At 46.5% G+C, this 16,997-nt stretch overlaps 3 protein-coding genes across 4 annotated transcripts in view; 2 read left to right on the top strand and 1 right to left on the bottom strand.

The window, feature by feature from the left end:
* Window positions 1–15,917, bottom strand: part of SLC2A9 (solute carrier family 2 member 9) — a 180,547-nt gene extending 164,630 nt beyond the window's left edge. The window contains exon 1 of one of the 2 annotated variants that reach the window (XM_050947776.1): window positions 15,620–15,917. In XM_050947776.1, coding sequence (XP_050803733.1) covers window positions 15,620–15,670 — 51 coding nt within the window. In that variant the 5' untranslated portion in view covers window positions 15,671–15,917. The remainder of the gene's footprint in view (window positions 1–15,619) is intronic. The other variant, XM_050947775.1, reaches the window with a different exon arrangement.
* LOC127048283 (uncharacterized) lies at window positions 6,074–11,116 on the top strand. Its single transcript, XM_050947965.1, has 3 exons — window positions 6,074–6,272; window positions 7,896–7,954; window positions 8,549–11,116. Exons 1-3 carry the CDS (start codon window positions 6,157–6,159, stop codon window positions 9,295–9,297), a joined length of 924 nt encoding a protein of 307 aa, XP_050803922.1. The 5' UTR covers window positions 6,074–6,156; the 3' UTR covers window positions 9,298–11,116.
* A 250-nt stretch (window positions 15,918–16,167) lies between the features above and the next one.
* LOC127048306 (uncharacterized) overlaps window positions 16,168–16,997 on the top strand; it is a 3,450-nt gene continuing 2,620 nt past the window's right edge. Inside the window, exon 1 of the mRNA XM_050948024.1 lies at window positions 16,168–16,242. The gene's annotated coding sequence lies outside the window, so the exon portion shown is untranslated. The remainder of the gene's footprint in view (window positions 16,243–16,997) is intronic.

The raw sequence follows: 16,997 nt of genomic DNA, 5'->3' as shown, positions 1-16,997 counted from the left end.
CTTGTTAACTTGCTTTTCCTGTAAAATCTTGATTAATTATGCATGACCATTATCTTTTGTTAATCACTTTGTTTACTTCTGTGTATAAATATTGATGCTCACCCCTAATAAAGGGGCCACACTTAATCTAAAGCTTTTTAGAGCTAAGGATAGTGTGAGCCCGTTGATCAACGCATTGGTGTCTGGTCTCTGACAGAATTGTGTGCCCCATACCAACTCCGCACGAACTCGGGTGCTGGAGAGGTGAGTGAGGACTTGCTTTATTACCTAACAATTTGGGGGCTCGTCCGGGATTCCTTCTGGTGCGGTACCTCTGTCCAGTGGTCAGACCACTCATATATGAATTGGCAAGGCGCCACAGGAGATTTCTCCCAGCCAATTCAATATTGAGGGGTCGTGTATTGGACAGCAGGGTAAACGCCAGTTGGAGGGCTCCTGTCAGACACCATGGGTCAAGGGACTAGCGTGCCTCTTGAGAGTCCGTTGGGGATTGTAAATAAGTTATGGAACGAAGGGAAACTCCCAGTACAGACAGGAATGTCTAGGAAGAAGTTGTACACACTATGTGTAAGGAATTGGACTGGGTATACCGCGGTATTGGCCGACCCGGAGATGAGGTGGCCTTCGTATGGCTCTTTCGAACAGGCTGCCTTAAGAGGAGTAAAGAGCCAGATCGAAAAAGACCATCCGGGACAGTTATGTTACTGGCTTTGTTGGAACACAGCAGCAGAGCTGTGGAAATCTTTAAAAATTATGGCAGTCAGGTACTCTCCCGAGAGTGAACCCCCTCCAGGTTATTTCGATGAAGGGTGTAAACCACGGCGTGTTTTGACTCGTCAGCTGGTCCCCTCTGCACCTGCCCCTATTCCTCCGCAGGGGGACTCTCTCCATGTAGCAGAGGGGAATCTGCAGAATCCCAAATTGGAATTTCTGCAGAAGGATGAGGAGGAAATGGAGGGGCAAACCTCGGGAGGAGTAGTTACTAGGCTAATGTCCAAACAGATACAGCAGGGTGCATGCCCCCCCCCCCCGAGGATAGCCCAGAGGATGTCCCTGTCAAATCTCTTGCGAGTAATAAAAGTATAGTTAGAGAGATGCCTTTACAGCTGCACCACCAGCTCAGCCCATTCCCCAGGCCTGGATCAACTACGGGAAACAGCAGCAGCCGCAGCAAACTCAGCCTCCTCAATGACGGTACCCCGGGGGCGAAGACAAACAATGTGATGGTCTTATTTCCTTAATGTCTTTAGCCGGCTCCTTTCTCACTTTCTCCCCTCCCAGCAAAGAGCCTCGTTTAACCCTTTCAGTCCAGGGACTGCCTGTCTCTTTCCTCATTGATACTGGGGCTACTTTCTCTCTTTTAAATCATGCCCCCTCTCCCTGGCTATCCTCTGAGGTTAAAACTGCGACTGGGGTGGAGGGCAACCCACAGTCTCTGGGACTCACTTTGCCTTTGAATGTTATTTATGCTGATAAATGTTTTCCTCACCGTTTTCTTTTTTCCCCAGCTTGTCCGATCCCTTTGATGGGCCGGGATTTACTCTGTAAGCTTGAGGCTACTTTAACCTGCACTCCTGAAGGGGTAGGATTATTGATGACAGTGTTAGGAGATTCGGCCCCTACTCAGGGTAATTGGGAAACACCCCCCTCTCTCTCCCCTGACCTCACTGACTTGCCTTCAACCCTCTGGGGAATTTCTGACACTGATGTTGGCCTGCTCCTTTCGGCAGAGCCCGTAAGGATTCAGGTGAAGCCTTCCTTAACCCCCCCGTCAGTCCCTCAATACCCCCTGTCGCTGGAAGCCCGGGAGGGCATCCGCCCCATTATCGAGGGATTCATTGCACAAAAGCTAGTCCGCCCTCAGCGCACTCCCTGTAACACCCCTATACTGCCTGTCAAAAAGCCTCCTAAAAAGGACGGAGACCCTGTTCGTTGGCGCTTTGTACAGGATCTACGAGTTGTTAATCAGTATGTGGTCCCTCTTCATGCAGTAGTTCCTGACCCAGCTACTATCATCAGCCAAATCCCCTGGGATGCTGAGTGGTTCACTGTTATTGACTTAAAATCAGCTTTTTTCAGCATTCCTGTGCACCCAGACTCTCAGTATCTCTTTGGTTTCACCTGGGAGGGACAAAGTTATGTCTGGCAACGACTTCCTCAAGGCTACAGAGAGAGCCCCACGATTTTCAGCCAGTGCCTCCGCCACGACTTGGAAGGTTTCACCAGTCCGCAGGGATCCACATTGGTCCTATACGTAGATGACATCCTATTAGGTAATCGCGAAGAAGCTGCCCTCCGCATCGATGGTAAGGCACTTTTATTATACCTACACACCAGAGGCCACAAGGTAGACCCTAAAAAGATTCAGTGGGTCTCACAAAAGGTCCGATATCTGGGCTTCCTGTTAACCCCAGAGGGAAGACAGATGGACCCAGCCCGCATAAAGACTATTCAAAACTGCCCTCTACCGAACACCAAGAAACAACTTCGAGGTTTCTTAGGATTAATTGGCTTCTGTCGCCCCTGGTTGCCGTCCTGCGGGGAGTTAAGCAAACCGCTCCACCGACTCACTGCTAACCTTGCTCCTGACCCTTTGCAGTGGTCCCCGGACACTATTCAAGCCTTTCAGTTACTCAAGGACAGTGTGGCCTTCTCCATGTCTCTCCGCCCCCCCAATTACAGCAAACCCTTTCACCTTTTTGTCCACGAGAGGGGCGGAATTGCTAGTGGTGTCCTTACCCAGCTGAGCGGGCCCCACCATTTCCCGCTTGCTTTTTACTCTCAGCAAATCGACCCTGTCGCTCAGGGAACCCCATCCTGCACCCGGACTCTGGCAGCAGCTGCCCTGCTGATCACAAAGGCAAAGAGCCTAACCCTGGGTCATTTTACCACAGTTTGGACCTCTCATGCCTTGTCAGCCCTTCTGCGTAGGGGCACAACCCAAGTCTTTTCGGCCCATCGTCAGCAACAGCTAGAGGCCGAACTCTTAGAAGACACTAACCTAATTTTTGAAAGGTGTGGGCCCCTTAATCCAGCTACCTTGCTTCCTGACCTGCCAGTCCTCCAGGATCAGCACGACTGTGTGGAAGTAGTTTACAGCATCTTACAGATAAGAGACAACCTGTTTGACGTGCCACTGGACAACCCCGATTGCATCCTCTTCTCGGACGGAAGCTCCTTCTATGTTGATGGCAAGCGTTTCACTGGTTATGCTGTCACCTCTAAATGGGACATTCAAGAGGCCGCCTCACTGCCAGGCAACTGGGGAGCCCAAGCCGCTGAACTCTATGCCCTGGCCCGAGCTTGCCAGTTGGCCGCTGGTAAGACCGTTACCATTTTTACTGATAGCAAATATGCTTTTGGAGTTGTGCATTGTCATATCCACCTCTGGAAGTTTCGAGGTTTCCAGACAGCTGCCGGTAAACCCATTCAGCACCTCCCCCTCATCCACAAGCTTTTGGACGCCCTCCAAAAACCCTCTGTCCTGGCTGTAGTTCACTGCCGGGCCCATACTAAAGATAGTAGCCCCGTTACCCGTGGAAATGCCCTGGCTGACGCCTCCGCTAAGAAGGCTGCCACCTTACCTTTAGCCATGCCCACATTGGCTATTGCAGCCTCCTCCTTTACTCCACCGCACCCCGTACCAGTACCCGCTGCTGAACTACAATCGTGGGAGAGCCTCGGGGCCACTCTGGTCAAAGGGACCTGGCTTATGCCAGATGGCCGAGCCTGCCTCCCTCGCTCCACATACCCCGTGGCAGTTCGCTGGCACCATGATAAAGGGGGTCACTACGGCACGCACGCCCTCGTGGACACCATCGCTCGCTTTTGGTATGCTCCAGGCATTCAACCCTATTGCCTATCAATAGTGAAAGCATGCAGCACATGTCAGCGTAATGAACCTGCTCCACCTCTTAACAAAATTAAGGGTGGAAGACCTCCGCCTGCTGCTCCATTTCAACATCTTCAAATTGACTTTGCAGATATGCCAAAGGCTTTTGGGAAAAAGCACCTCCTTGTTTTGGTTTGCCCTCTGACTTCCTGGGTTGAAGCTTTTCCTACTGCTAATTGTACTGCTGCCACAGTGGCAAAGATTCTCCTTAGAGACATTGTACCCCGTTTTGGCATCCCTCTTGTGCTCGACTCAGATCGCGGACCTCACTTTACTGGTCATGTCCTTGGCCGTTTAGAACAAGGACTGGGCATTTCACACTCCTTTCATACACCCTACCACCCCCAGTCTAGCGGGAAAGTTGAGCGTATGAATAGGAAACTTAAGTTTACATTGGCTAAATACTGTCAGGAAACAGGATTAAAGTGGCCTCAGGTACTTCCCTTGGTCCTGTTTCACCTTCGTACTCGCCCAACCCGCGCATTGGGATTATCCCCCTTTGAACTGCTCTATGAACACCCCCCCTTTCAAAGGCGGGGCGCTACCACGTGCTGATGTTTCACTATTGGGAGGGGATCATTTAACCGCGTGTCAGTTTCTCTCCCTACAGGTTCGCCTCCGTACCCTTTGGAAAGCCTCGCAGTTTTCCCAGACCGTGCCGCTGGAGGAACAGATCCACCCGTTCCAACCAGGGGACTTCGTCTGGGCCAAAAAGTTCGTTCGTGACGACACCCTGCAGCCAAGGTTTACTGGACCCCACCAGGTTCTTTTAACAACCCAGACTGCAGTGTTCCTGAAAGGATGCAAATCTTGGATCCACCACTCCCACGTCAAGCCAGCCGTAGTGGACCACAGTGACGGACCAGCAGCTCTTGTCACCACTGAGGACACTGCCTTCGACCAGTGGACCAGCTTACCTCTCTCAGACATTAGACTTAAATTGACTCGAAAAAAATGAGAGGACCCTTTATTCTGACAACTGTATGTTTTTTTATGCTTTTTTAGTTTATTTTCTGCTTATGAAGAATGCTGTGTTTTTGTAAATGACACCTACTCTAACACTTTTCAACGTACCAAACACCTAAGGGAAATGGCTAAAAACTACTCCTCTGGCCAGCCACCTTATAATTGGTGGGGAGCCTTATGAAATTGGCTGCCCGGATTTGGGTGGGTTAAAAAAAAAAAAACTCTTGGTGGGTGTTGTTGGGGCCATAGTAGTCCTTATAATACTGTGTTGCTGTATTCAGTGTGTCCCCTCCCTCATAAACTCATGTAAGTCAGTTTATTCTTTCCCACTTCAGCTAAAAGCCTTACTCTCTTCAAATTGGCCCAGGCTAAAATTGCCAAGCGGCCCTTGAGATCTTAAAATAGGGTGTAGCTTTTTGATTAATAGTTATCTCAAAGCTACAAATGGAGGAATGTTGGGTCTAAACTTTTGGTGAACTTTGGGGAGCCAAAACACACCCAGACTGACTGTCTCTGCATAATCCTTCCTGAACCCTTTTGAACAAAGCACTGACCTGCAAACTACTCATGACACCCCCTTTCCCTAGTAGCCATTAGCCTTTATCTCTATGCATTTACTTGTTAACTTGCTTTTCCTGTAAAATCTTGATTAATTATGCATGACCATTATCTTTTGTTAATCACTTTGTTTACTTCTGTGTATAAATATTGATGCTCACCCCTAATAAAGGGGCCACACTTAATCTAAAGCTTTTTAGAGCTAAGGATAGTGTGAGCCCGTTGATCAACGCATTGGTGTCTGGTCTCTGACAGAATTGTGTGCCCCATACCAACTCCGCACGAACTCGGGTGCTGGAGAGGTGAGTGAGGACTTGCTTTATTACCTAACACTATAGTTGCACCAGATTGTCTGGTGAAGGGTATGGTTGTGTTTATTTTAAATAAAATGTGGTTTACAGGGCGCTTATGCATAGGGAAGCATGCTGTGGCTCACCGGCCTAGCAACATTCTGAAGAAGGCCATGGGGAGGGGTGTGAGCTCGGCATGTGGACTGGAGCACAATGAGCATGTGATAAACAAACCCATATATGGGTTTGTTTAACTCTGATTGGTTAAGGTTCATGTTATGTAAGTTGTTATATAACTTGTTATATAAGCACCACGTGCTATAAAGTAGCGAGGGGAGGGGCTCCTTGCTGGAGGGACTCTGCCTGATTCTTTGCACCAGGGGCTCTCCTTGTGTACATGTTGAATAAAGCTTTATTGAATTGAATTGAATCGCATTGGATCGAAGTCCCATGATTTCTACCCAGCATCAGACTCACTGGGAACCACCAAATCCCAACAGTTTCTTGGCGCAGCGAGCAGGGTCTGAAATATCCTTCAGGATCACGACCTACAATCAAATTAGAGGGTGAGATTGTTCATTTTTTATTTGCTTGTGTGTCTCTGACCTGACTGGTGACTCTCATACCTTTTGTAGTAAGCAAGTCTAGGTGCTGGGGAATTTAGGGGGTTTGTTGCAGTCTTAAGGCATTGTACTTAGTGTGGGGGCTGGCTAAGCTGTAAGTTCCTCTGACTAAGTGCTGTTGAAGTGGGAAATCAAAGAGGCTGTAAGGACCAACAGTTAGTGTAGGGCAGGTATAGCCATAAGTACCTCTAGCTGATGTGTTGGCAGGCCCAGATCTCCTAATTGGAATTTGTTGCAGTCTTAAGGCATTGTACTTAGTGTGGGGGCTGGCCAAGCTGTAAGTTCCTCTGACTAAGTGCTGTTGAAGTAGGAAATCATAGAGGCTGTAAGGACCAACAGTTAGTGTAGGGGCAGGTATAGCCATAAGTACCTCTAGCTGATGTGTTGGCAGGCCCAAATCTCCTAATTGGAATTGTAATTGTGCAGATCAAATAAATTGGAAAAAGGATTAATCTGCTGATTGAGCATTTCAGTCTGGTGTGTTTTATTGGAATAAATTGTTGTTAGTCTGTAAACAGAATTGTAGTTATAAATTTGGAAAGATAAAGGAATATAATGATCCACAATATGAAGAGTATATGGTTAGTGCTTTTATAACTATTGTAACTGTAAGTTTATTAGCTTTCTTGTGGAGATATTTTGGCTGTATGATTAAAATAAAGGATAATCACCCCCCATTACAGGCGGGCAACATTGATTTTGTGCATAAACCACAATATTTATCTGAGGAAGATGATGTCCTCAGAGTAGATGTAAGGTTGCTGGCTGTGAAATCTGTCCTGTCTCAGTATGACAAGGCATTGAAACAAGGATATCCAACACATGATGATTATCCAACTAAACATCCCTATTATGTTGCTTGTTGGTGTACAAGGTTAAAAAACACCAAAGAGAAGGATGAAATGGCTGGTATGTGTTTAATTGTTGATTATGAACAGCTGGTTAGAAAGAGTAATATGTTAAAAGGAAGGGTAGAAGGGTTAAAAGCAGAGGTAGAAAAACTGCAAGGAGAAACAAAAAAGTATAAAGAAGCAGACTTGCAGAGAAAGAGATCTTGTCCCTCAGCACCTTTGGACCCTACATATGGAACATGGGGCTATCAGTCTAGTGTCATGGCTCCAATGAGAGTGCATACTGTCCCTAATCCTAATCAAGGGGAAGGGAACCCTGCTATTGTTAGTCGTCTAGAGCATACTCCTATAAGCCCATCTGATTTGCGGAGCATGTTAAAAGAATTGCCATCTTTGCAGCTTAATAACCCAAACCTACCTTTCTGGGAAAAGGTACAGGAGAGGATGGTAGTGGGAGGCTTATATGCTTTTGATGATCACATAGTGTTTTCAGCCTTGGACATTAGCAATGGCTTTTGGTCTTTTCCTGTGCACAGTCAATTTTGGTTTGCATTCACTGTTAAAAGGAAGCAATATACCTTTACTCGCCTAAGCCCGGGTTTTCATAACTCACCTAATTTGTTTCATAGAGTGTTAGCTGAAGTGCTGGCAAAGCTGCCAGACATGACTTTTTGTGTTGTACAGTATGTTGATGATCTTCTTGTCTCCTCACCAGATGGCCAAACGCACATGAAAGACTTAGAAGTGATCCTGCAGCACTTGGCAGACAGTGGGGTAAAATGTAATGCAAAAAGGCTCAGATCGCAAAGGAGGAAGTATCATATCTGGGGTACCTAATATCCAAGGGGTACAAGTGTTTAACTGTTAACCTCATTGAGGCTATTAATGCATGCCCACAACCAATTACGGTCAGGGGAGTTAGGAAAGAGTTGGGGCTATTCAATTTCTGCCAAACTCAAATCCCAAGTTATTCAAAGATTGTCCAGCCCCTTAATAATCTCCTAAAGGGTGCTGGTGGACCACATAATGCAATTAAGTGGATATTTGAATGTGAACAGGCATTTACCACATTGAAACAGAGGCTAAGTACTGCCCCAGGGTTGGGACTTCCTAATCCATTAATGCCTTTTACATTGTACACGCATGTCAGTGAGGGACATATGGCAGCAGTGTTAACACAAAAACATGGGGATAAACAGCGCCCAGTAGCATACTACTCTTCTAAACTAGATGCTGTCGCTCAAGCAATGCCACTGTGCCTCCAGGCAGTGGAAGGAGCTTCTATGGCCCTAAATCAGGCCTTACCACTTATTGGTGCACAGGATGTAAATATTGTTGTGCCTCATGCTGTCCTTCCTATTTTATCAGGAAAGAAATCTTCGGCAGTCCATGTAGCAAGATGGACTCGATGGGAAACAAGTTTGCTAATGCCTTCAGCACATCTGCAACGAGCATCATTGCTAAACCCTGCCACCCTCATTCCTAGCCTAGATAAGGGACACCCGCATCATGGTTGCCTTAAGGTAGAGCCCATGGACCTTCTATTGGTAAAAGAAACTGAAATACCTGATGCCCCTTGCCTATACGTGGATGGTTCTTCCTTCTATGTCAACGGCAAGCGACACACAGGATGGGCTGTTTGTACTCAAGATGGGCAGCTGGTGGCGCATGGCAGTTTACCTGGAGCATCGGCCCAAGTAGCAGAACTACGGGCATTAATTGCAGCATGTGAAGCTGCGGAAGGTCATGCTATAAACATATATACTGATTCTAGATACGCTTTTGGGGTTGTACATGATTACCTTAACTTGTGGGTAAATCGAGGATTCCTGACAAGTACAGGATCCCCAATACAAAAGGGGGGGATAGTGCAGAAACTTCATGCAGCCATGCAGAAACCTACTGAAGTAGCAGTAATAAAAGTAAAGGCCCATACAAAAGGGACAGATCCTCATAGCAAGGGGAACCGAAGGGCAGATGAACTAGCTAAACAAGCAGCAGTGGAAAGTAAAGAGACCCAATTAATTGCTGCAACACAGCTTCTCATAAAAGCCCCAAACTTTTTTGAATTACAGGACATTCAGCACACTGCACCGAGGGCAGAAAAGTGGTTATGAATGGATAATGGGGGCAAACTGTGTAATAATATCACTTGGAGAGGTCCAGGGAACACATTAGTGTTACCAAATGTGCTAATGGGAACTATAATACAAGTGTATCACATGTTGGAACATGATGAAGCACGAAGGGTGATTCACCGTATGTCAAACACCTGGTGGCACCCTAAGCTTAATGCAAACGTGCATGATTATGTGAGAAAGTGTGTAACGTGTGCGCAATGTAATTCTGCTCCCACAGTAAAAGTGAGAATGCGACATCAGCCAAGACCAACACAGCCCTTCGAACAGTTACAAATATTTTTCATTGGTCCCCTGCCAAGGTGCAGAGGGAAAAAATATGTTCTGGTGATCATGGATCACTTTACTAAATGGGTAAAAGCTTTCCAAGTGGCCAAGGCCACTGCAGCTGATGTAGCTAAAATATTGATGTAATTACCTGGGGAGGAGCCACTGGATCAGTTGTAAATGCCATCACTCAAATCTAATACTAGGAACTGGGTTAAAATTTGTTAGTAGCAGAAATAACAGTTTACTGTGGTAAAAGTGGGGTTCACGTCTAATCAAGTTAGATATTACCTTAACTCAGCAACAGTTGGTCAGGTCCTCACTGCTGTACTCAGCCATCTATTAAGAACTTCTAAAATGTATGAACAAGCATTGGTCTAGGCATGTGGAAAAATTGTGTTATCATCCTGGCATGGTAACATCCTGGTGTTCAACATGAAAGTTGCAGCCCTGCTAAGAGACTCACTCGTGCCACAAGTGCCATGTTGGGTAACAGCTGTGGTTCTTGAGAACTGAATGTCTTCACCTTAAATGGTGGCAGGGGAGTGGTCCCTATCGATAACAGGGGTATGCTGAGATGGTCATTGCATCCTTGAAGGGATGTTAATTCCTGAACTGGAGCCTCAGCCAGGGCACCCACTTCCTTTCGCGTGTCACAGACACCTGTGTAACATAAGGGCAGGAGATAACTACTTGGCTTTCCCACGGAACCAATGTTCCATGCTGGGAGAATGGGTTTTGTGTATGGAAAACCTAAAGTCAGGACAAGCCTTATCTCAAATGTTGGGACCTGACTTAATAATGCATGTAATGTAAGTTAATAAATAATATAGCAGTAAGAAAGAACTCCACTATTTGGTGTAAATGTAAGTGGTTAACTTTGGCAGGCAAGCCTTGCTTAAATATCTAGTTCTTCCTATTGTGTAAAGCCTTTTAAAAGAAATATTGAAAAAAGTGGTAGGGCAGTTAAACTGATTCAGTGAATAAAAGGGTTTGCCATTGTAAAAACAAAAACAAATAAAAATGGATTTGGGTTGTGTTCTCGCAATGGCATAAGAACTTATTATTTTATTGTAAATATTATGTATTAGTTTATTTGTTCCTAAAATTATAGTTAAGTAAGCTAATTATTGCTCCTAATAAATACAAGGAAGTGGTGTTAGTGGGGTCTAAGAATTGTTCTTGGCCTCAAAACCAAATGGGGGAGCTGAAGGGTATGGTTGTGTTTATTTTAGATAAAATGTGGTTTACAGGGTGCTTATGCATAGGGAAGCATGCTGTGGCTCACCGGCCTAGCAACATTCTGAAGAAGGCCATGGGGAGGGGTGTGAGCTCGGCATGTGGACTGGAGCACAATGAGCATGTGATAAACAAACCCATATATGGGTTTGTTTAACTCTGATTGGTTAAGGTTCATGTTATGTAAGTTGTTATATAACTTGTTATATAAGCACCATGTGCTATAAAGTAGCGAGGGGAGGGGCTCCTTGCTGGAGGGACTCTGCCTGATTCTTTGTACCAGGGGCTCTCTTTGTGCACATTTGAATAAAGCTTTATTGAATTGAACTGAATCGCATTGGATCGAAGTCCCATGATTTCTACCCAGCATCAGACTCACTGGGAACCACCAAATCCCAACACTGGTTATCAAAAAGTTTGCAGGCATAACATACCAGTTGAGTGTTCATATCATTCTAGCAAATTTTTCTTAAACAAATAGGTCTACTGTGGCTTTTCCAAATTTACGGCTATTGATAAAGGTCCACTAATACTTTTCCAAAACACAGCTGCAATTATTTGAAGACCATCCTGTGATTCAGGTAGAGTCTTCATTGTAGGTCATATTTGTATCGTATCCAAGATCAGCCCAGCAGTTACTATGAGACAGCCCAGGAACAGGGAACATTCTGCGAGGGCTCCATCATTTCTAGTTTCCACTGGATTTTGAAGATCTGAGACAAATATTCTAGTAGTTATTTGCTACAACCATGTGAAGTTAGCTGGACAGGTTTTTTTCCTACCGCGTCTGTGCCAGTAATTGTCAACTGGTGCCCCTCCTTTAAGTTTGTCTTTGCATTCACCACTTGTGTTAGCAATCTGCTGTTTCATATTTGCCATCTCAACAGCTGCACCAAGGGTAGGATCATTCTGCAGTTGGAGTTTCTGCCAGGTTTAACAGTCTTGCATCCCAGTGAATATTTTGTGTCTAGTGCATTCATCTTTCACTGTTCTCATAATCACAAGTCAAGACTGATACCACAAAAATGTCTGTTTCTCTCAGTTTCTGATTATGCCTGTGAAATCTGTCCATTTTATGGACAGTGGTAGGTTTGGGATTTAAATGTTCCTTCTGTTTCCCCAACATTATCCATTTTGTTCTCTGTGTCAAAGATGACTAGAATGGAATGTGCGCTCAGCATGGGTACCAGAGCACAATCAGAGGAGCGACCTGTACCTCCCCTGCATCAAAGCTCTACAGAATTGTTCATGGAAATTCCTGCCCCAGTGGAAGAGTCACTTTGGGATGCTGATCTTGATGACAGCTCATCTTTATTGGCCCTTGAATTTGTGGCATGCAGATACTGCATAAATTTGTCCTAAATGGTTACAGTAATTGAAAGTCAATAGGTTTTAGTCTCCTAAATGCTTAAATCCTTTTGAAAATGGGACTTAGGAAATAAATCAGACTGAGCTTAAACAGATGAGTCTGCCTCTGGAATGCAGATACAGGATTAAAAAGTTCCTAAGGACAATTATCATAGTCTCTATTCCTCTCAGGAATGAATGGACCTGTTTAAATGGAGCCGCTTTAGAAATAATCTGCTGGCTCCAGAGCATTTCCAGGGGATTATTAGGGACTTTATAGCACCTCATCCTGGGAGTCATTGCTTGAACTGGTTAGTGGATCAACATGCTTGAACTGGTTAGTGGATCAACATACAGTGTCTGTTGTCTACTGAAGTTGACAGAGTGGCTATTAAGCATTCTTTCCCTTTGCATTATCATGGCCAGGCATGGTTTACTAACAAACTGTAGGAGATTAATGTGTCCTGGCAAATGTTGCAGCACGAGGGGACAATGTCTGCTGAGGTCAGTCACCTCCTGTATCTGAAGTCACAGAGAGCTCACAAACATGCTGTATTGGAGGGCCTGGAGCTAACTGCTTCTGTGCACTATGGTAAATTTCAGAGAATTACACAGCTTGTTAACCATTCTTCTCCCATTCAAGGCAGTGAGAATTGTGTGCAGGAATTCCTGGGTGGGAAATGTATCCCATTGTGTTTATGGCTTACTACAAGATGGTTTGTTCTGATCAGCCAATTTTCCAGAAGGGAACAATGGGAAAAAAAAAGTGTCATTCAGTTTTGATTAGAAGGGGTGATTTTAGAAATGCAGGCTCTTTACACCCACCATACCATGCTGCCACCCTTCATACCAGTCTTACTGCACCACTAGACCTGCTTCAAATATTGAGTTAAAGGCAGGCTAGAAGGTAAGTAGCCAAGAAGAAATTAAAAGAACAGATCCAGCTGGGCATTCCCACATGATGGTTAGGGAAAGGCACTCTAGGCATTCCAAAACTCAGTGAATGAATGAGGTTTGCAGCAAGAGACTAAATACACATGCCTATGGGGTTAAAAAGTGGAAGACCCAGAATACAAGTCACAGAAATGCTGCCAATTAGAAATACACCTCTACCCCATCTTTTTACACTGTAACTGCCACTCCTGTACAGGGTTTATTTGTCACTTTGCATGCCATGCAACCTCTCTTCCAAGCATATTAACCACTATCGGAAGTTACTCAAAACTGCTTGCTGAAGAGTTTTAAAGCAGCATGCTTCACTTGTGTTTGTGACCTGCCTCTTCAGTCTCACTAGTCCAGATTTACTCAAATTTCAGGAGTGCAAGACACATAAGAAAGCAGAATTAAGTAAGAGCTTTATCAGACACCTGCTTTGGAGAAACATATTAATTCTGATGGGATCCTAAGCACTTTAAAAATTCTTTCCCTTATTCATTACAAACACAGATGGATGATAACTGAGAAAGTAAACAGCATAACATTAACTACCACTCCTCATACACGCCTTTGCTTTACACTTTATACCATCAGTGTCCTTGCATCAGTCAGAGGTCATCGTTCAAGGCACAGTTGTGCCTGTTACCACATTGATGACTCTCCCTTAGGTGAAGTTATAACAGTGAGTTCAGAACAAAGATCTTTGAACAATCCAAGTAATCGAATGTCCCCATTAATACCAAAGTTCTCAACAGCATGGCCTATGAGTCATACTGTCCCCTACATCTCTTAACAATATTTTTCCTCATAGCATGTCTCTCTTGTCCAGAAATTAACAGAATTATCCACTAACGTGTGCAACTCTTAAATTCAGTCTTTTATTTTGAATTGCAACATTTGCAGTCCTCTTGTTTAAAGCCCAATTCAAACTTTTAGTTGTACAGAGTTACAGTCCCTAAGATTACAATTAAGTAGCAAGCGTAAAATGTAATAGTTCACACCAGTATCCAGGTGACTTAAAGAGATACTGTCTAGATTTTCAAATGTGACTATTATAGTGCCTAGATTTTTGAGTGCCCAACGTGAGACACCTGAAAGGGGCCCAATTTTAAAGAAGTACTGAGCTGTTGCAAAGTTGCAGGGCGAGAGGCCGAAGCGGAGTCGACAGGGGAGTGGCAGCCGTCAATCCCGCGCCATGAGGATGCGAAGTAAGTCAATCTAAGATACATCGACTTCAGCTACACTATTCTAGCTGAAATTGGATATCAAGAGTCTTGGCTACACTCGAAACTCCAAAGCACTCCCGCGGGAGCACTCTGAAGTGCAAGTGTGGTCGCGGCACCAGCGCTTGGAGAGAGCTCTCCCAGCGCTGCAGGTACTCCACCTCCCTGAGGGGATTAGCTTACAGTGCTGGGAGACGGTTTACACTGGCACTTTACAGCGCTGTAACTTGCTGTGCTCAGGGGGGTGTTTCTTCACACCCGAGTGAGAAAGATGCAGTGCTGTAAAGCGCTAGTGTAGCCAAGGCCTTAGATCAGGGGTCCCCAATGCGGTGCCTGCGGGCGCCATGGTGCCCGCGGGGGCATCTTAATGCGCCCGCGTCCTGGCCCCCGGGAGAGCACCCACCAAAATGCCGCAGCGGCGTTTTGGCGGGGACGCCTCTCGCTGATGCTGCTTGCCGTCGACAACTGACATCATCGAGAGGCATCGCTCCCGAATTTCAGCGGGGATGCCTCTCGATGACGTTGCTTGTCGATGGCAAGCGACATCATCGAGAGGCATTGCTGCCGAAATGCCACTGAAATTCGGCGGCATTTCGGCGGGTGCTCCACTGCCGCAGTGGTCCTTCGGCTGGCTCCCGCCAGCCAAAAAGGTTGGGGACCACTGCCTTAGATTGATCCCCTCACTGTAGACCAGGCCTTTGTCTTGCACCTGTAAAGGTCATTCTCCTGCTCTTATCTACAGTAATGGTGACAGCAGTTCACTCCTTTCCCCCAGGGTAACTCTGGGTTCTACTCTGTGTGGTACTCTGCTAATGGTAGTATTTTTAGCTCTGTGGTCTCACAGCTGTGTACCAAACAGCCTCTCTCTACTAAAACAACAGCACCACAACTTTCCTAAGAGAGAAAGGACTAAGGTGGGTTTTTTGCTCTACTCTCAAGGAGAGTGGAGATGTAGTTACCTTGCTAGGTACCCTGCATCCCTACTCACTTGTTCCACTAAGCTGGAAGAAAAAAAAATCCCTTTTTGTCCCTCCCTCTTTATTTTTTGTCTTCCTTTAATACACAAGAGACTTTGTTCCAGTTGCCCTTTGGTCATAGTACAATTTGCACGGGGTTGGCAGAGAAAGTCCATGTAAATCCTACCCCATTTCTGATCCTTCCACTAAATTACTTAGTTGAGCCACAAAATTGAAATGCAAGGAAAAGCTTCTCTGGGTGAGGCAGGATCATTGTTTCGTTTCATGCTCCCAGCACAAATTACCGTTTAGCAGCCACCTGGTGCTACTTACGGTTTTCTCTCTCCGACTGGTCCTTTGTATCAGGGGCTCTACATTGGCCATTTCAGGGTGAGCTTGGGTGCCGTGCTGCCGCCTTGGCCCAGTTCTCTGTCAGGAGGCTGGCCAGTCCGTGCGCCCCATGGGCACGGCACGCCAGTGGAGAAAGCCCCTGGCCCCGGGGGAGATGTGCAAACCCCACACCGAGCTCTGCAGCGCTTTCCACCGGGTTGCTCCACATTGAGAAACGGAGCGCGTTGTGTAACAGTGCAAACGCAACTCCCAGAGGCCAGCCGGACTCGCTCTGGTTTCATTTTCCAATTACCGTTAGCAGCCACGTGGTGCTACTGGAGTTTTTCTCTCTGCGGCTGGGGCTTGGCACTTTGTCTCACGGACGTTCAACTGGCCGTTTTCGGGTGAGGTTTGGTCCCGTGGCGCCGCCTTAGCCCAGCTGCCTGTGAGGCGAGCCAGCCAGTCCGTGCACACGTGCAGCCGGCGTGCCGGAGCAGCCCTGCAGACATCTTGAGTGTGGCTGCCCGGGGACAGCGTCTCGCGGGGAGCCCGGGGGCTTGGCACGCTGCAATCCGGCGGTGCTGTGCAGGTTAGGCAGCGGGGAGGAGCCCCCTGCGGGAGCCGGGGTGAGTTTAGTTCTCTGCAATCCCAGCGCACGTTTGCGGGGCTCCATCAGCACCGCGTCCCTGCAAACTGTGCTGCAGAGGTTGGTGTGAGTTGCACTGCCGTTGTGACAGGGTTGTGTCACGGGCGCGGGGATTCCCTGCGCCAGGGGAACAGCTGCAGGAGCGGATGTTGGGGACCTGCTAACTGGGAGCGTGACGCTCACGCTGATCTTCATGCTTTTTTTTTTCCCCAACTACTGGTGACCAATATAGATAAAAGTTCCCCGTGAAGGTGCATTTGCGTCGGGGGCAGGCTGGTGTCTTCCAGCGCCAGTGAGGATCCAGGAGCAGTTCAAGGGGAAATACAATACCTCAGTGAAATCAGCTCGTTCAGTTTTCGGCATTGGCCGGCTCTGCATTTCATAGAACAGTCTGATTGGGGTGGGCTGCATAAGCAGTGCTTAACTTGCCCACTGAGCTGTACAGGTTGTTCTGGGTGAGAATGATAGTTCCTGCAGTTGTCCTTTGTTATCCATACAGAATAGGAACAATGTTATCACATGCCAAAACATAATCAGCTGTTCTGCCTTGAGTGCAGGGGACTGGACTAGATGGCTTGTGGAGGTCCCTTCCAGTTCTCTGATTCTATTTGACCTGCATTATGTGACTACACTCTGTCCACTCTGCAGTTTTTTCATTTCTATTGTCCCCAGAGTCACTGCAGTAATTACATAAGGCGAGGGACTGAATTGCTGCCTTGCTGAACATTACAAGCA

This window comes from Gopherus flavomarginatus, chromosome 3 (genome assembly GCF_025201925.1).
Source record: "Gopherus flavomarginatus isolate rGopFla2 chromosome 3, rGopFla2.mat.asm, whole genome shotgun sequence".
Lineage (NCBI taxonomy): Eukaryota > Metazoa > Chordata > Testudines > Testudinidae > Gopherus > Gopherus flavomarginatus.
Note: the sequence above shows the minus strand (reverse complement) of the source record. Positions and strands in the feature narration are given on the sequence as shown.